General features: G+C 42.8%; 2 protein-coding genes and 1 pseudogene across 2 annotated transcripts in view; all 3 read right to left on the bottom strand.

Annotated features, from left to right (window-relative positions):
* Positions 1 to 545: 545 nt before the first annotated feature.
* LOC109876627 (MAPK regulated corepressor interacting protein 2) lies at positions 546 to 6,109 on the bottom strand. Its single transcript, XM_020469021.2, has 5 exons — positions 5,514 to 6,109; positions 5,139 to 5,205; positions 4,040 to 4,182; positions 1,959 to 2,081; positions 546 to 988 (listed from the first exon to the last, which is right to left on the bottom strand). Exons 1-5 carry the CDS (start codon positions 5,566 to 5,568, stop codon positions 918 to 920), a joined length of 459 nt encoding a protein of 152 aa, XP_020324610.1. The 5' UTR covers positions 5,569 to 6,109; the 3' UTR covers positions 546 to 917.
* A 231-nt stretch (positions 6,110 to 6,340) lies between these two features.
* On the bottom strand, positions 6,341 to 13,083 carry LOC109884840 (glycerophosphodiester phosphodiesterase 1-like; annotated as a pseudogene).
* Positions 13,084 to 15,669: 2,586 nt separating this feature from the next.
* Positions 15,670 to 20,224, bottom strand: part of dnaaf5 (dynein axonemal assembly factor 5) — a 66,367-nt gene continuing 61,812 nt past the window's right edge. Inside the window, exon 13 of the mRNA XM_031814170.1 lies at positions 15,670 to 16,351. Coding sequence (XP_031670030.1) covers positions 16,212 to 16,351 — 140 coding nt within the window. The 3' untranslated portion in view covers positions 15,670 to 16,211. The remainder of the gene's footprint in view (positions 16,352 to 20,224) is intronic.

The raw sequence follows: 20,224 nt of genomic DNA, 5'->3' as shown, positions 1-20,224 counted from the left end.
GAGGTGGTACTATGAACACAGAAGGACTACCGGAGGAGGAGGAGGTCAGGAAGATCTGATCACAATCCCTTCTTTTTAAATTGTCTATACCTGTCTAGAAATGTGGCCTAAATCAGAATATGGCCAAGATCAGGACGCATGTTAGCAGCAGGTATAAACAGGGATCAGTTCTCTCCACGGCTCCCAAGTGGCACAGCGGTCCAAGGCGCTGCGTCTCAGTGCAAGAGGCGTCACTACAGACCCTTGTTCAATTCCAGGCTGTATCACAACCGGTTGTGATTGGGAGTCCCATAGGGCGGCGCACAATTTGCCCAGCGTCCTCCGGGTTAGGGTTTGGCCAGCTTCCTCCGGGTTAGGGTTTGGCCAGTGTCATTGTAAATAAGACTTTGTTCTTAACTGACTTGCCTAGTTAAATAAAGATAAAATAATGTAGCCAAGCAGTGAACCACTGTTGTTTGACATCAGTGACACCTTGTGTAGAGCTATGGCATTGCAAGCCACATCCAAACTCCAAATTAGTGAAGAATAAATCTCACCACGGCACGTCTTGAAAACACATCTTTACTGCGTTTTTAAAGTAGTACAGACATTTTGACATCTTAGCCCACAGTGTTGGGCTTCAGAGATGGAGAATATTCAAGACTTGTATCTTCCGGGTAGCTGCCCAAGTGGACAGTGTTGGTTGGTTGAGAGTTCAGGTGAGGGGGTTGCCATGGCTATGTCATCGCCAGCGTCCCAGCGCTGCTCTCCAGTAATGCCCATCGCCATCCCATATTTCCACACCTCTAGAGAAGACCCACACCAGTTACCAGGTGCACTAGGCTCCAATCTGGTTGAACCCCCCTCCCACCCCGACCTCCAGGCCCCTCCATAAGGCCCTCTTCCCTGGCCGATGGGGCCCCAGATAGAGAAGCCCATCAGGACAGGTTGTCAATGTTGGCCAGGAAGCGCTGAGCCCACCACTCATCCAGATCGATGGGAACAAAGTCTGGGGACGGGGAAAAGAAGAGTTGGAGGAGGCCTCAAACATTGGGTTATGGTGTGGCAGCATTAACAAGTGGACCTCAACTTATTGTAGGGTGATGATGTGAACAAAGGTTAGAAGCACATTATTGGAACTGGTCAAACAGATGGTGACTATATTTTAAACTAAAGTAAGAATTCAGTGGTGAAATGACTTAAGGTCCAATGCCGCTGTTTTTATCTCAATATTAAATCATTTCTGGGTCATAATTAAGTACTTTACTGTGACTGTTTCCAATTAGAATGGTCGAAGAGAAACAAAAATAGCTTCTTAGCAAAGAGCAATTTCACAAGCAAGAATTTTGCTAGGACTGTCTGGGAGATGTCTGAGTAGGGAATGGAAAACTGAAAACGAGCTGTTATTGGCAGAGGTGTGGGACTCTTTCTTATTGGTCTATTAACTAATTTAACTCCTGGTGATGTCATCAGGCAGGCCAAAACAAGCAGTCTTTTCTCATCATTTTCACAATTTCAACTGCACTGGGCCTTTAAGACCACGAACAGTGACAACTCAGAGGTCATATCAGAACTTTCCCAATGTTTCCCAATATGACTTTTCCAATTTGACATTCCCAATATCACTTCCCAATGTCCCCCAATATAACTTCTGAATGTTCCCAAATATGACTTCCCAAAACGCCTCTACACATTGCTAAGAATGAAGACATGATGACTGACTCAACCCTACATCACACTGGTTTATGTGGTGGTAGTGCTGTGACAGCCCTAACACATACGCAGATGTGACCTGTCCAGGTGACCAAAAGAAGGTGCATCTTTCCATTGGGTGTGAAAAGCATGGGGGGTACGGACAGAGGAAGTGGTTTAGTGTCAAGGAAATGTACTGAGGGGGAGAGAATGGAGAACAGATTACAGTGAATGAGTGTTTAAGGGATGAGACTGAAGGACGAAGGTAGACTCAGGTCAGGACTCACTCTTCAAGGCTGGGTTGGGGCTGGGGTTGGTGTCTGAATACTGCACTGGTCCCTGAGCACTGGCGCTTCCTGTCTCATCACTGGCTCTTCCCTCCTCCGCCAGCTGCACTACCTCCTGCCAGGCTGCAACAGCAACACACAGACACAACCTGGATACATGCAGCCTTCAGTAGAAATGAATGTAGGTTCCTTGGGTTTTCTTAGAAATCTATAGATTGTTCTTAGACATGCTTTAGTTTAACATTGTGAATACTACCAGGAGAAACAAAGAAGAAAACAATGTCAAAATACTACCAGGAGAAACAAAGAAGAAAACAATATCAAAATACTACCAGGAGAAACAAAGAAGAAGAAAACAATATCCAAATACTACCAGGAGAAACAAAGAAGAAAACAATATCAAAATACTACCAGGAGAAACAAAGAAGAAGAAAACAATATCAAAATACTACCAGGAGAAACAAAGAAGAAGAAAACAATATCAAAATACTACCAGGAGAAACAAAGAAGAAGAAAACAATATCAAAATACTACCAGGAGAAACAAAGAAGAAAACAATATGAAAGCAGACAGTCATATAGTTGAAATTGGTAAACATAAAATGGGGGGAAACTCATCCTAACATTCTGCAGCTTAAAAGGTGTAAAAAGGAAATAACCTTTGAACAAAAGTAGTCCTGCCACCACACCCACAGTGTAAGGTCCAGTAGGGTGAATTTTACAAAGCATGCTGCGTTTTAAACTACATTCTAAATAATGCACTCTGTCATGTGGATTTATGAGCATTCAGTCCACTGGCACTAATGACCAATGTTATCTCACTAGTCTAAACGTTTCAAGTACTAATGTAAAAAATCATAAGTCAAAATGAACCCCTATTGGGGAATGAATGACTGCATAAATGAATGAATGATGAAGGCAAGTTTGAATTACTATCATTTGAATTAAACATGCTCATAGTGAAGGCAAGATGGAGCTACCATGTTAACGATCCAATCCTTTCACATCTATGATAGGCACCTTTCACCATATGGACCTTCACATGACTTACAAGTATTGAACCAACATGTTATTTTATAATGTTACAAGTAACTGGGTGCAACTGTAGTGGCCTAAAATGTGTATTTACTGGTTGCAGTCCTCATTTGTAGAACCTCTCTGTAGAAAGCCTAGTAAGAGCAGGGCCTACTTTTGGTCCTTGTCCACTCTGACCAAGGTTATGTAGTTAATGTGCTTCCATTGCAAACGTTCAGTAGGAACGACCTCGTGTGTCACATGGGCAAGGGAGGAATGACTTAACAAGTTACACATGCTGTTTGGCTGGGTAGGTTAGGGTTAATGTTGAAATACAGTCATTGAGCTTACTGTGTAGAGCTCCACTTAGGCACAAAAAAATACTTGTCTTCATTCAATTACACTGCAGATTCACGAAGTGATTATCAACACATATTTCTAGAAGCCATTGTGTACTACCTTCATTGGGGGCACAGTAGATCATTTACACACAGACAGACAGACGGACAGATGGACGGACAGACGGCTGGCTGGCAGAGAGCTTCAATTTGGGTGTGAGGGTAGTGGAATTCCAGCCAGCTGTGCCTGCTATCACTGGTATCAGTGTCAGTGCAGCTGTGATGCTGAGCCTGGGAGGGGAGGCTAACTCCTTGTCCAACCCTGACCCTCACCTTGCCTGTAGTTGGGTGGGAGAACACTGGGAGGGAGTGGTAGAGGAGAGGTCCTACTGTCACCTCTAAAGGGACACTAGACAGAAAGGAGATGATTTGGACACTACTCAGACTGTAGATGAGGTGAATACTAATAGTATGGTAATATTATGTTTACCATGGCCCACATTCATGTTGACTGAGAACATGGCTGACCATGTTGAAAGAGAAACACACATTCTTTGTAAAGTGGGTTGTATGCGCAAGATCGGATCCCAGAGGCCCATTGTCCATAGAAGTCCTCAGTCACAACCATATTAAGTGTACTCATGGGTGTACTGTCAAAGTCAAATTGCCAAGGTTTGAGGGGCTTGGTCCATTCTATAAATTGTATTTCTATGGTCTCTCACTCCTTTACCTTCATAGATAAACTTGACATTCTCCTGGTGTGCAGAAGTGAAGCCCTCGTTGGGCTGGGGGTCCACCTGTAGAAGAGCTGCTGGGGTGTTGTGGTACTTCTTCCCATTCAGGCGGTTAAACACTATCTTGGGTGCAGGAGAGCTGCACGACAAAAAAAAAGCTGGATTTAAACATTAACTTGTTGATTTATTTTAAGTCTACACACAATATACCTATAGACCTGTAGTAAATATGACATGATGAAATGTTCTCCAAATAGAGTTTCTTAGGCATGTTTGCTACTGTAGTTAAGGCGTCATAAATTACTCTGACTCTGCTCTCTCTCATCATTCATTCATGACAAATGTATGCTTCACTTAGAGCAAGGACTAGCTAGATAGGAAGTCATCCACCTGAACCACATCGTTACCATACCTTCGAACACAGTACGGTTTCTATGGTGATAACGAAAGCCCACACGATAAGAATGCAGTATTTTTATTTGATTTAGTTGACCTTTATTTAACAGTATGGAGGAAGCCATGATGGATATGTCGCTTCTCTCTACTCTACTCGATCAGGACCAAATTAGTGAAATATTGCTAAAGATATGATAAACGCCTTATTGTTGATGTTTATTTGAAACGGTTATCTTGAAACGTAGTTAACATGTGTGAGTAGACAGCAGAGAGCAGCTACCAAGCTAGCATGTTGCTCAGTAGCATGTTGCTCAGCTAGCATGCACGTGTTGGGACTAGACAGTGACAACAAACGCTCGTCAGTGACCTTGCTTCCCACACACAAGGTCGTTTCACGCCCCTGTTCAATGACATAAAAGCAGGTGGCGGTGGTTTGGAAAAGACCCACAACAGTGTGCCTTGTGATAGAATGTGCCCCATGGATATTAGTTTGTATAGCTAGCTTGCTACTATTACGTGCCAATACAGGCGCTCGCGCTACAACAATGTTGTAAGATGTGCATTTCTGAAACTTTAAATCTTCACGGGCTGCAGGTGAAGCTATGCCAAACATCATTACAGTACAATAATAACAGTGACACTGCCATTATATGCTAATAACACTGTTAAACCTATGTACAATGCAATAATAGTACTTACTCTGGTATAGACCAAGGCGTTTGTTTGTGCTTGAAGTCATTTATTTTGTCAATCTGCTGCGTTTGACCTCATATTAAAAAAGGGAATAGATATCAACATTGCATTGAAAAGGAAAGCGATATAAACATGTTAAGTTAACCACTGAAAACACAATGTATGTTACTGCCTCTGAATGAAGGCCATCTAATGGATTGGCATCAACATTGGCACATGCGCAAATATACACCCGTGCCACACTGTAAATGTTAATGTAACAAGGCATGTATCGAACCTCATAATTACAATGTATCATCCCTTTGACAGTGTGAGCGAGAGGTCACTGGCATGTTGTTACAAAAGTGTCCGAATCGGTCTCCTAGAATCCACCACACTCACCTGTTCGTCGCTGTGTAACAAGTTTGCTGGGACCTCTTGTAATTGTGTACATCATGTGCTAGCAAAATCCTAGTCAACTTCAGTATGGCACTTTGGAGTGTCCTATAGACTTTCCAGGCCGGTTATGTCAGAGGCAAATTGGGTACAGGCACAGTTTATAATTTATAAAATCTTTACAATACTTCCTCTCGTGTAACTTATCGACGCTTCCACGATTCAAAAAACAGGTCCGTGTTTTTCCTGTTACATTGGGCAAATTCCGTTTCAAGATTATCTCTGCATTTCAACTACTAGAATCTTCTGCGCTTCGAACGACTCCTGGAAACTTTTGGGATAATCTACCGCGCAACAACAACAACCATGAATCAAGCTCCTCTTTTTCGGTATTTAATCATTCTAGTTGAAAACGTATCTCAAAACAAACCGTTATAGATTGCTACGTTCTCCTGAGGCCCTGTGGTACGAGCTGATCGCCTTGCATCCAAGTGTGTGAAGAAGTCGGTAACTTTGGTCCTGGCTGTCCGAGTCCGTACAATGTCAGATCTGATTAAACATGAGCTGTCATTGAGCTGCAAAGACACTCAACCAACGCAGCGCATACATTTTGACATCGCAACACGCCTCCCTCCGTCTTTTAAAGCGACAGTGACCAACTGACTGTATGGCAGAGGACAGGTCTGAAGATAGGGGTACAGCATTGCCGCTGTCATCAACGTTGCTTTCAGATATGAACAAAACAAGAATAAGGTGTCCCCCCATCATGTATACACAGTGATCATACAATACAATCACATATACACTAGAATACTCACTATTCAGCACCAATCTGCATGTAAATTAGGACAGGGGATATTTATTTTTCCAATATTTACAGTGGGCCTGCAGTAGTCACAATAAATAACATGGTTTCATAAAGGATACATTGTACATCATGTTTTCATTGAGAAATCAAAGATACATGTCAACAAAGAGAGTTGTATTTTGTACCATTGTTATATCAGTGTCATATCGTTAATACAATATTAATGAATGTAGCATAATCTCTTAATGCACACATTTGTATTAAGATGAACTATTCAACATGGCAAATTAGCAAATTGTCTGCATTTAGTGGTGTGATGATTGGTCCAGGAGAGTATTTCTGAGATTATGGTGGTATTGTTGGTGTAGTATAGTTGTCAAATGAGGGTTGACATTGTATGATCTTGTATGAGTGTTTGCAGTAAAAACTATTCTGGTTAAAAGGGGCAACCTGAACTAGAAAATGATCTGCTATGCAGCTATATTGGATGTGTACTGTCCTGTACATTCATACTCCATATTCATATTCCCTATGATAGTGAAGTCTGAGTCCTTGTACAACTACACATTGTTAGGTAGTAGTCTAGAACTGTGTGTGTGTTGTGTGTCAGTCAGTAGTGAGGCTCACAGTCTTCCCTCAGGCTGTCAGTGATGTAGCTGATCTTCAGGACGTCTTGGTAGTACTGTTTATCCACGGCCGTGTTGATGGTCCAGCCCACCACCTCCACCCCTCGCTCTGCCCAGTACTGGACATAGTCTCTGTAGAGAGGGATAGATGAGGGGAGTGGAGACCTGTTGGGTCAGTGGTCAGGGTATCATGTTTGTTTTAATACTTCAACAAACATCAATATATTATATGAATACAGACCGTATATGTTATCTGACAATAGGATACAACTGTCTCAATTTTGAACTTCCTCTGATATTAACACTCAATGATGTGTGATTCAATCCATGGCCATGTTCATTAGGGCTCTACACTGTATGTAGTGAAACGCTTTGCAATTGAAAACAATGAGAGTTTCCTATTGAAAAAGTCCAGGTAGTGTCCCCAGTGTCAGTGTTTTATTCACTTTGCTCCCCAATGAACACAACCCATGTAACAAACTCAGTAGGCCGAGCCACTGCTGTTAGTATTACTCACAGGGAGATGAAGTCCTTCTGCATGAGGATGGCTGAGACGCCACACAGGTTCCACAACAGGTGATGGTGGGCCCAGTCCAGCAGCACATCCAGAACTCCCAGCCAGTAGTTTGTCCACGCTGACAGGGAACGGGGTGTTCCATCGCCATAGCGACTGAGGCTCCAGGGCCGGTGGGTCAGGGCCGTGACCACCCCAGGGTCCGCCTGACGCATCTGGAGGAGTTGACCGATGAGGAGGTCAGAGGTGGTGTTATGGTTATGAGGACAGATAACAGTGTTGTTATAACACATCCATACAGTGTGTAACAAGCCTGGACCCACACCTGTTGGACAATGGTTGTTTACAGGCCAAACATGACAATGACTGTAGGAGTTGGCAAAACACTACAAACAGACCTGGGACCAGACTGGTGCTAAACTGCACACTATAGGAAAAACACCACTATAATGGAAAAGATGATGACTAAATGTGCACATAGATGTCTCAATTCATTTTATAGTTTAATTAGAAGTTTTTGTGCATATATTTGGGCTATGTTCTGTGTTACTGAGTTGAAAGGTTGTTTTCGAACAAACATAAATGTCAAATGACCAGAGATGTTACAAAGTTGACCTTGTAGATAACTTTAGGTTGAAAGGAGCAGACAATGCTGGAGTTGTAGAGGACAGGGTGTTTGTGGTACATCTCCCCTAGGGCTGCAGCTGCCTGGTGGAGAGGAGGAACATATACAGTACTTACTGTCAAACTACATGCAGTGTAACACAAATACATGTGGGCGGCAGGTGGCATAGTAACCAGAAGGTCACTGGTTTGAATTCCCAAGTCGACAAGGTGACAAATCTGCCGATGTACCATTGAGCAAGGCACTTAGCCCTAATTTGTTCCAGGCGCGCCGTACCACTATGGCTGACCCTGTAAAATAACACATTTCACTGCGCTTATCCTTTGTCTGTGACAACATGATATATCAGGACTACTATTTGAGAAGATCCGGTCACACAAATGTCCCCTGTGGCAAAGGTCCGGATTGATATAGTCTTTATTGGACCCAACCCCCCCGACCTCGCGACCTCAACGTTTCACACCCCTCTGTGGCAAAGGTCCGGATTGATATAGTCTTTATTGGACCCAACCCCCCCGACCCTGATTGAGTCAACAAAAATCTAAATGGGGGCCCCTGGAAGTAAAGGCTCCTGGGCACAATCTGGCCATGATAACTACAAGATCAAGATAGCCTAACTAACCTACCTAGCTAACGTGGGCTTGTTGATCAACTGGACATTTCTGAAAGGTTCTAAATAGCTCTCTCAGATCTGTCAGTGAATGACATAACTAGCCATGCACCACGTTTCTAAATGGCACCTTGTGTGTTCTAATATTACACCTCTCAACTGAAAGCCAGAGTGTGTTGACCCCATTGTGGGTTCAGATCTGGACCACGTCCGCCTGTTGAGTATGGCTGTGATATATGATGATCTTATGGTCAGCAAGTGGCATCTTATTTAAGGCCCAAATGGAGTGAAAATTCAGTTTTTTCCTGTGTTTTATCATATTGTTCAACATCTGATGGAACTAACACTGTAAAAGTGTGAAAACATGTGATCAGTGATTTTTCCTGATAGTTGCTGGTTGAAAATACAATCTACACAAGACCTTCTAATCAGCAGGTTTGCATGGATGGGAGTTTCACCTTTCCATGGTGACGACATCATGCGGTAAATTGGTTAATAGACCAATAGCAAAGAGAGTTCATAACCTCTCTGCGAATAACAGCTAGTTTTCCGTTTCCCCCTCCGAACTCAGACCACATCAAGACAGTCCTAGCACATTTTTTTGGCTGAGAAATCATTTTTTGACTATTTGAATGGAAATCTATTACAGTAAGGTACTTATTTGTTACCCAGAAATGATTTGATATTGATATGAAAATGGCTGCATTGGGACTCTCTGTTATTATCTATGCATAGTCACTTTAATAACTCTACGTACATGTACATATTACTTCAAATACCTCGACTAACCGGTGCCCCAGCACATTGACTCTGTACCGGTACCCCCTGTATATAGCCCCCATATTGTTTACTGCTGCTCTGTAATTATTTGTTATTCTTATCTCTTACTTTTTTCTTTAGGTATTTTCTTAAAACTGCATTGTTGGTTAAGGGCTTGTAAGTAAGCATTTCACTGTAAGGTGAACAACACCTGTTGTATTCGGTGCATGTGACAAATAAAATCTGATTTGATTTAATACTATGAAACACTAAAGGGAGGTTTCTTGGACACAGACGAAGCCTAGTCCTGGACTAAAAAAGATCAATGGAGAATCTCTATTAAAAATATTTTTTATTCCAGGATTAGGCTTAATCTGTATCTGGGAAACTGCTCCAAGACTATTTAATTGTCTTTTTGACTGCTTTGGTCCTCCATATATAATGAGGTCTGTAGGGGACTTTGGCAAATCTAACGCTTACAAAACTGTCAATATGGGGAAGGTGGAAGTATAGTGAGTCACATTGTAAGGGGGGTTGAATTCCTCTCAGACCTACTGTCTGGGGCAGCTGTGAGATTCTTTATAACCAATCTCTGTAGTAGGGATTCCTATGTTACTACCTTAAACAGCTGGGTTTTAACCTGACTTAATCTCCCTATACACTCAGTTTACTACCATTTGACCTTACAGTGATGTGGTTGTCATTCAAAGTGCTGCTGGAGTGTGTATATGGGTGTTTCCCAACCCTGGTCCCTCAGTACCCCCAACAGTACACCTTTCCCTTGTAGCCCTGCACAAACACACCTCATTCAACTCATTGAGGGCTTGATGATTAGTTGACAAGTTGAATCAGATGTGCTTGTCCAGGGTTACAATAAACATGTATACTGTTGGTGGTACTGGAGGCCCAGGGTTGGGAAAACCTGGTGTAAACTGTAGTGAAGCCCTAAGTCCTAAAGCTTTATAACAAGGCTTCTACCTGCCTAGAGAGGCCCTGTCCAGAAACAACCCCTATAGCCTACCCACTAGACACCTGGAAAGAACTGAGGATTGGAAGTGTAAGCAATATGCTAAACAATCAGAAGACAAGATGGAGACATCACCATATAACCTTTATCCAATCCCCTCACATCTCCAGTTGTATCTAGGAAGTAGGGGCTGTTCCAAGACAGGGACGATACCTTATCAGGTTGATCTTTGACATCAAAGAAGATGGTCAGCTGGTGGTTGATGCATTCCTCCACTGCCTCCTGAAGCGTTGGCACCTTCTCCCCCTTGAACTTCTCCCTGGAGACACACAAAGGCCAGCGGGGACACACACATTTGTACTGCTGCTATATTTCAGACACCACCAATAGGTCTATATCTGGCCTTGTACCATTCTATATCAATAGGTCTATATCTGGCCTCGTACCATTCTATATCAATAGGTCTATATCTGGCCTCGTACCATTCTATATCAATAGGTCTATATCTGGCCTTGTACCATTCTATATCAATAGGTCTATATCTGGCCTCGTACCATTCTATATCAATAGGTCTATATCTGGCCTCGTACCATTCTATATCAATAGGTCTATATCTGGCCTCGTACCGTTCTATATCAATAGGTCTATATCTGGCCTTGTACCGTTCTATATCAATAGGTCTATATCTGGCCTCGTACCATTCTATATCAATAGGTCTATATCTGGCCTTGTACCATTCTATATCAATAGGTCTATATCTGGCCTTGTACCATTCTATATCTATAGGTCTATATCTGGCCTCGTACCATTCTATATCAATAGGTCTATATCTGGCCTTGTACCGTTCTATATCAATAGGTCTATATCTGGCCTCGTACCATTCACAGTTCACACTCCCCACTAGTGTATTTTCAGTCATCCTGACTCTGTCCTGCTTGAAGTCCAACTGAACTCACCGATCACACATGGGGCCATGTTTACTAAGCGTTTGCACCAGGTACCGACCCTATCAGGGTTTCCTGGCAGAAGCACTAACTTGTGTTCTTTTTAGATCTGCTAACACTGAAGGCGTAACATTCAGGTCAGGGTCATGTTCATTAGGCTATACAACTGAAAATGTTTTGCAACAGAAAACAAAAACAAGCATTTGTTATTGATCCCTCCCTGTTTCAGCCCATTTCCTGCCTAATGAATATGACCCAGGAGTTCAATGCTTTTGGACCAGGCCCTAACCTCCCCTCCCCTGCCAAGCCCACCCAAGCCTGTGTTTGCCCGTGGCAGTCCAGCGTCCTGAGCTCTGCCAGACGCAGCGTGCCCACCGCTCCCGTCCCGTTGGTGGTGCGGTCCACCGTCTCATCGTGCATCAGCACTGCCTCTCCATCTGCAGTGAAGCCCAAGTCCAGCTCCACCCCTGTGGCTCCATTCCTGCTGGCCTAGAGGACAGGAGAGGAGGATGAAGCAGGGGGAGGAGGAAGGGATGGAGAGGTGTGTGGAGAAAGACGGGAGAGATATAGATCTGAAATGGATAGACAGACAGAGTAGGGGAGACGGAGCAGCAGGCTATTAAACATACTGGGATTGTACTGATCTAGTAGGCCTAGATATTAGCCAAAATATGTTTCAAATTAAAGAGTAGATACAAAAATAATGTTCCAGACACTCTAAACTATAACTAACCATGGCAAAATAAGTTAACAGGCTCTCCCTCTGCATGGATCTTGGGCAACATTTAGTAAACCCCCTGATAATATGAAACGATGTCTCAGTACAGACAAGGGACGTCATATGCCTTTCATCGGCCTCTGCTCACTTTACCTGCTGCCCCTAAATCAAATCATGATAGCCTAGTAAGCCTACTCATCATTTTATTTGCAGCTACAGCATTACGTAGGTCAGACAGGGTAGATAACTGATACTTTGTCCTTGATTCACCTCTCGGATCGCTGCAATGGTGTTCTCCGGAGCATCGTGTCCCCCTGCCCGGTGCGCAACAACCGGGACGCCGGCGCTCGCAAGGCCAGTGGGCCGCAGCACCTGACTTGCCTGGTCAGCCGGCACTTGTGGGAACCGAAACATCACGATAAATACGTAAATGGATGCGGTGACGGCCGATGCTCCAATCGCGCTCCTGGTCCCGAATAGAACCAGCAGAAATACCGCTGAGAAATAAACTTCGTCTCCAATTTGTAACATCGTTTAGAAGCGTTGATTTAAAATGTCTCCAATGATAAAATCAATACACTGTCACTGTTCTCAAACCTCATTTATTTGATCGATCTACTTGATCACCGAATGATAGTTCCTTGCTGGTGTGAGATTCCAAGTTGAGACCGAGATGCATGCGCTTAGGTAACTACCAGACAGCAAAAAAAACGAAGAGTTCAATTACGCATAATTCCAGACACAGCCGACTCACTGCTCCAGCTTCACAAAATAAAAACACACCATATTATATTGCGATGGGATGTTGCAGAATCCGAGATTTGAAAGGAGAGAGCATCAGTCGGTTTCTAGTTCATAGTACACACCGATCTAGAGGTCGTTGCTATGGAGCAGACGAGAGAGAGGGTACCACGCTCACACTGTACTCGAGATAGCTGCAGTCTGAGCCATAGAAATACAATAGAATAGAATGACAGAAATATATGATATTTCTATGGCTAGAGCCATAGTGGAGAGTTTCTGACTGTGGCTATGCACTAATCTATAGATACTGAACATTACACTGAGTGGCCAGGTTATTAGGTACACCACCCTGTTCACGAAAATGGTTCACTCCTACAGATGAGTCATGTGGCCGTGGTATATAAACAGTGGCGACCAGTTTATTCAGGGTAGGTGCACAGTTTTAGCACCCCCCCTAAAGAAATACATATATATTTATAAATAAATATATTTTGCCTGTTTTGCATGTTATTTTAGCGTTAATACTTGTCACATATCAGTTTGCAAACAATGTAAAAAAAAAAAAATCATTCAGTTAATAAAGCTGCATACACACATGGTCTCTTTTTTGTTTTTTTGAGTAAGGCAGCTCCAAATTGCAGGTTTCAGCCTAGCTCAGTGCTTTCTGTGGTGGTGAGGTGAGCCAGCAGAAAATAGGAGCATTGCGCCGTGATTGGCTCAGTGTTCTGTCACTCATGAAGTATAACATCCTTAGGAAGGGTAGACTTCCAAAATTTCAGCCCTTTGGGTCCTGCCATATAGTTGTATTACAAGTGCCCTTCAAAGAAGGCTCAAGGTCATTGGACACAGATACAATGATTTAAAATGATGTCTTATGTACAGTAGCTTTGATTGGACGGATCATGTCAACATCTTACACCTTCATAAGGTGAGTCCAGAAATGTCTTGTATGTTGCCCCATTAATGATGTAATATGCAAGGGACATAGTATTACTTTCTTAGCTACAGTAAACATACGTGTATGTTGTGTAGTAAACTGTTAGTAGCCCATGTGCCTCACCCTAATAATTTGGTCTATTTTCACCAAAGCGGTTTTGTAAACACATCGTTTGTGGCTGCATGTGCAAATTCAGCACACGCAACATTCTATAATAGAATTGTGTTATTTGACGTGTCAAATTAAAAGCTAATTTAACACCTCAAATAGTGTTATATGATGTTTTTGTTTTTTACACGCAAATAACCAAGCGGCATTCAATGTGCCTCACCCTAATAATTTGGTCTATTTTCACCTCTTATTTTCGCCTACAGTTCTAACCTGGTGATGCACATGCAGCCTATAACCTGTTTTAGAAAAATTTAATAATTGAATATTGTAAGAGCTTTCATTGTAGGTTTATATGCCCCCTTTATTTATCCTACGGTTCTGACTTGTTGTACAGGGAGAATACTGTAAGAACGGTCCATGTTCTGAATTTTGTTGCTGTACATTTCAAATGTGCTGAACAAATAGTTATATTGACTACGTCCGTCGTTGCTTTCTCATTGTCTTAAATCGAAATTACGGATGACCTCTTATTCGCTTGTTGCCTCCTTATGCTATAGTTTGTACATCTCAATTGTCATTAGAAACCCCATTTGTTTAAGCAAGTCAGCCATATCAGCTATATTAAAAAAATAATAATATTAAAGGCAGTAAATGAGACTGAATGAGCTGTTTCGCTGCCAGACAAGGATCCGCTGAAAGCCAGGTGTAGCACAGTTAAGGTGTTGGGACTCTGCTGTTGGGACAGCTTTATGTCGGCCCTAACAGTTTGTGGGCACCGTGTGTCACCATTATAGTGCAATTCATGTATTGTTTAGTGTTGTATGTGTAGTGGCTTTGCTGGAATGCATCACTTTTTTTTGTTTTGCCCCACCAAGATTTACATGCTAAAATTGCCACTGTATATAAAGCAGGCAGACAGGCATTGAGGCATTCAGTTACTGTTTGATTGAACTTTAGAATGGGCAAAACAAGTGACTTTGAGCGTGGTTTGATCGTTGGTGCCGGGCACGCCAATTCCAGCATCTCAGAAACGTCGGGCCTCCTGAGATTTTCATGCATGACAGTCTAGGGTTTACCGGAGAATGGTGCGAAAAAACTAAAATACATCTAGTCAGCGGCAGTCCTGAAGGAAAAAACAGCTTGTTTTTGAGAGTTCGAAGGAGAATGTCAAGAATCGCGCAAGCTAACAGGCGGGCCACAACAGACAAATAATGGCGCAGTACAACAGTGGTGTGCAGAACGGCATCTCAGAACGCACAACTCGTTGGTCCTTGTCACAGATGCACTATTGCAGCAGACAACACCGCCGGGTTCCACTCCTATCAGCTAAAAACATGAAGAAATGGCTCCAGTGGGCACATGATCACCAACATTGGACAACTGAGTGGTGGAAAAACATTGCCTGATCCGCCGAATCCCAGTTCCTGTTGCGTCATGCTGACAGCCTAGTCAGGATTTGACGTAAGCAGCATGAGTCCATGGCCCCATCCTGCCTGGTGTCAACGGTACAGGCTGGTGGCGGAGGTGTAATGGTGTGGGGAATGTTTTCCTGGCACATGTTAGGTCCCTTGATACCAATTGAGCAACATTTCCATTCCCCAAAGAATTCCTGCTGTTCTGGAGGCAAAGGGGTGTCTGACCCAGTACTAGATGGATGTACCTAATAAACTGGCCACTGAGTAAGTCACAGATAAAATGTTTTTAGAACCCTGCATGACAACGTGAATGCCCCTCCCCTGTATGCCATTTGGAACACTAGTGTGACCACACATTACAAAAGAAAGCAAACCACAGTGCACTTAGTGAAAATGTATTATATTTATCAAAGATAAACAGTCAATTCAGTCTAGAAATCAAGGCACAACAGAATGAAATATCAACAATCAACATTGAGAAACCAATTAAAAAGCATAGTAACGAACAAACAAAATCACAGAGTACAACCATGTGTTCTGGGGTAGATTTGAAAAAGGGTAACAGTTTTGAGCTCTAAGAGAAACCTAAGCAGTTGGACAATAGTCTTGTTGTACAGGGTAAAACAAATAGATACCTGCCTTAGAGCTGTTAGATACACAGATACAATGTGTCAAGTCATATCTGGGGATGCCCATATCATTGCATCACTCTCTTAGTGACAGCTGTGTGTGTATATACTGTATGTGTGTGTGTGAGAGAGAGTCCATGACGGACATGACCATTTGTGAGAGTTGCAGTTCCAGGTTTACTTTTCTTGGTATGCCATAGAAATATAATCTATATGATGTCTAGATTATATACAGATATAGGATCTTCATTTGACCAGTATTGTCACATCAGTAGATCTTTCCAGTACTATGCATCTCTACACCGTATCCTTGTAAAGAGAGTGGATGTGCTGGAGCAGTTGGTCACAGTAGACAGGGGTGCGCTGTTTGTCCCTCACCGCTTCCACTTCCTGCTTAAGGAGGGCTGGGTGGACGCCACTGCCGGTCTTCAGGACCTCTGGACACACAGACAGACATGAGACAGTCAGGGGTTAAGTGGAAATGGACACACACAAATAAGTGACAGTAGATTATCCCTCTCTCTCACACACACACACACACACACACACACACATGTCGAATACCTTGAGGAACTCCACACAAATGAATTCAACACAATAACAAAGTCAAGATATTGGGGTGGATTATTGTCACTAGCTGCAATCATTCATTGGAAATTAATAATTTGATTCAATATAATTGTATTTATGAGGACTGAAAGTGAAGAAACCACCAGAGAATATTTGCAACTATTCATTGATTTGAATAGTAATTTTGGGCAACATTTCTGTACTTGTTACTTTTGTACACAATACCGTTCTCAGTCTGAGTGATTGACAAGGGAGATGTCCAATGAAGCAGAGTTACCACAATCAATATTACCACCGGGGTTGAAGAAGGCAGAGTTTTTTCAGTGAAGTCACATCCAGTGAAACTGAAGATAAGACCTGTTCTCCACATTGCAAAATGAGACCTTGCCCTCCTCATAATCAACAAACACCCCCACCTTCTTGGGCTTCTCTCTCGGGTGGAGGCAGATCGAAGGTGATGTAGAGACCTGGTACCCAATGTAAAATGCAGACCCCAAACCCAAAATCCATTATCCAGTTCAGTAACAACATATTGTTCCTGTTGATGGACTGCCTGGCCAATCCCATCCACCGAAATTGTTGCAACCCCTATTACTAGCCTATTCAACCTCTTTCGTATCGCCTGAGATCCCCAAAGATTGGAAAGCTGCCGCGGTCATCCCCCTCTTCAAAGCGGGTGAGACTCTAGACCCAAACTGTTATAGGCCTATATCCATCCTGCCCTGCCTTTCTAAAATCCACAAAAGCCAAGTTAACAAACAGATCAGCGACCATTTCGAATCGCACCGTACCTTCTCCACTATGCAATCTGGTTTCCGAGCTGGTCATGGGTGCACCTCAGCCACGCTCAAGGTCCTAAACGATATCATAACCACCACCGATAAAAGACAGTACTGTGCAGCCGTCTTCATCGTCCCGGCCAAGGCTTTCGACTCTGTCAATCACCGTATTCTTATCGGCAGACTCAACAGCCTTGGTTTGTGTCGTGGAGAATCGTTTCAAAATATAACACTTACAACAACTTGTGAATTCAATATAGGCTTTTAATACATACATATCAGAAGCCTAGATGGTCCCCGGAACACACACTTTCCCAGAGCACTGGCTCTGTATTTATACACACACAGTATATCCAGTATTCTTTCTTTGGCCGCCTCTCCTTCCAGTTCTCTGCTGCCAATGACTGGAACGAACTACAAAAATCTCTGAAACTGGAAACACTTATCTCCCTCACTAGCTTTAAGCACCAACTGTTAGAGCAGCTCACAGATTACTGCACCTGTACATAGCCCATCTATAATTTAGCCCAAACAACTACCTCTTTCCCAACTGTATTTAATTAATTAATACATTTTGCTCCTTTGCACCCCATTATTTTTATTTCTACTTTGCACATTCTTCCATTTCAAAACTACCATTCCAGTGTTTTACTTGCTATATTGTATTTACTTTGCCACCATGGCCTTTTTTGCCTTTACCTCCCTTCTCACCTCATTTGCTCACATTGTATATAGACTTGTTTATACTGCATTATTGACTGTATGTTTGTTTTACTCCATGTGTAACTCTGTGTCGTTGTATCTGTCGAACTGCTTTGCTTTATCTTGGCCAGGTCGCAATTGTAAATGAGAACTTGTTCTCAACTTGCCTACCTGGTCAAATAAAGTTAAAATAAAATAAAATAAATAAATGAGTCCATTCCATATGTTAATGAATTTACTTCCCTCAAGTCATCGGCCACCATTATCTTTCAGTTCAGGCTTCCTCCATGTTCATGCCCAATAACGCCTGTATCCGCTCTTGATTAGATTACAATGGTGGCAGGACCCTCTGGTGTCCTAAAATTAATTATTATGTCTATCTTACCCTAAGCACTTATGTTTGTTCCTCTCTATCTAATCTTTATTATGGTGTCCTGCTTTTTCCATAATAGATCATGTATTTAAGGGTCACCTCCTCCTCTTTGCCCTTATGCACTTTAAGGCACATATGGCTTCGGCCATTACACTTACGTCTGTTTAATCTTTGGTTTCCTGTCCTCTTTCTGTTTGTGGTCTAATGTACACCTTTGCTCTACAGTATTATGTTTGTTCCTATATGTACCGTTTGCTCCCACATTTCTCAAATGACTGCCTCGCCTGGTTCACTAACTACTTGTCAGAGTTCAGTGTGTCAAATCAGAGGGCCTTTGGCAGTCTCTATGGGGGTGCCACAGGGTTAAGTTCTCGGGCCGACTCTTTTCTCTGTATATATGAATGAAGTCGCTCTTGCTGCTGGTGATTCTCTGATCCACCTCTATGAAGACGACACCATTCTGTATACTTCTGGCCCTTCTTTGGACACTGTGTTAACAAACCTACAAACGAGCTTCAACGCCATACAACACTCCTTCCATGGCCTCCAACTGCTTTTAAATGCTAGTAAAACTAAGTGCATGCTCTTCAACCGATCGCTGCCCACACCCTCCCGCCTGACTAGCATCACTACTCTGGACAGTTCTGACTTAGAATATGTGGACAACTACAAATACCTAGGTGTCTGGTTAGATTGTAAACTCTCCTTCCAGACTCACATCAAGCATCTCCAATCCAAAATTAAATCTAAAATCGGCTGCCTATTTCGCAATAAAGCCTCCTTCACTCATGCTGCCAAACATACCCTCGTAAAACTGACTATCCTACCGATCCTTGACTTCGGCGATGTCATTTACAAAATAGCCTCCAACACTCTACTCAGAAAACTGGATGTAGTCTATCACAGTTCCATTCATTTTGTCACCAAAGCCCCATATACTACCCACCATTGCAACCTGTATGCTCTCGTTGGCTGGCCCTCAGTACATATTAGTTGCCAAACCCACTGGCTCCAGGTCATCTATAAGTCTTTGCTAGGTAAAGCCCCGCCTTATCTCAGCTCACTTGTCACCATAGAAACACCCACCCGTAGCACGCGCTCCAGCAGGTATATTTCACTGGTCATCCCCAAAGCCAACACTTCCTTTGGCCGCCTTTCCTTCCAGTTCTCTGCTGCCAATGACTGGAACTGTCTGTCAGACAATGGCTGTCAGAGCAGCTACCGATCACTGTACCTGTACATAGACAATCTGTAAATAGCACACCCAACTACCTCATCCCCATATCATTACTTGCTCTTTTGCACCCCAGTATCGGTACTTGCACATCTTCATCTGCACATCCATCACTCCAGTATTAATATGAAATTGTAATTATTTCCCCTCTATTGCCTATTTATTGCCTTACCTCCCTACTCTTCTATATTTGCACACACTGTACATAGATTTTTCTATTGTGTTATTGACTGTACGTTTGTTTATGTGTAACTCTGTGTTGATGTTTTTGTCGCACTGCTTTGCTTTATCTTGGCCAGGTCACAGTTGTAAATGAGAACTTGTTCTCAACTGGCCTGGTTAAATAAAAGGTGAAATAAAGAGTGAATAGTCCCTACAAAAAGAGCACTTCACGTTCACCACCAGATGGGGGTGTTGCACCACAGTGACATCCACTCCAACAGGACAGATACCACTGGTATTTGATGGTAATAAAGATGCTATGGAATTACTTGAAGTAGAGCCAACAGTAAGTGTTGAGGAAACCGCATGGCGTAACTGAAGCTGTACAGTGTTGATACTCCTGTCAGTTGGGATGAGTTAGTTCACGTCAAGTCAGCATTCGATACACCTCGGAATCCGCTTTGTTCCTCAAGTGGTGACCAGGGGGGAT

This window comes from Oncorhynchus kisutch, unplaced genomic scaffold, assembly GCF_002021735.2.
Source record: "Oncorhynchus kisutch isolate 150728-3 unplaced genomic scaffold, Okis_V2 Okis06b-Okis10b_hom, whole genome shotgun sequence".
In the NCBI taxonomy this organism is placed as follows: Eukaryota; Metazoa; Chordata; class Actinopteri; order Salmoniformes; family Salmonidae; genus Oncorhynchus; species Oncorhynchus kisutch.
The sequence above is the reverse complement of the archived record's forward strand: the minus strand, read 5'-3'. Positions and strand labels throughout refer to the sequence as shown.

Bases quoted from the DNA above. Each gene is read 5' to 3' on its own strand.
- LOC109876627 (XM_020469021.2), bottom strand. From the start codon at position 5,568: ATGATGTACACAATTACAAGAGGTCCCAGCAAACTTGTTACACAGCGA. The intron at 5,206-5,513 runs GTGAGTGTGGTG...TTTTAATATGAG, and splicing joins TGTTACACAGCGACGAACAG to GTCAAACGCAGCAGATTGAC. The intron at 989-1,958 runs GTGAGTCCTGAC...CCCCGTCCCCAG, and splicing joins CCCCAACCCAGCCTTGAAGA to ACTTTGTTCCCATCGATCTG.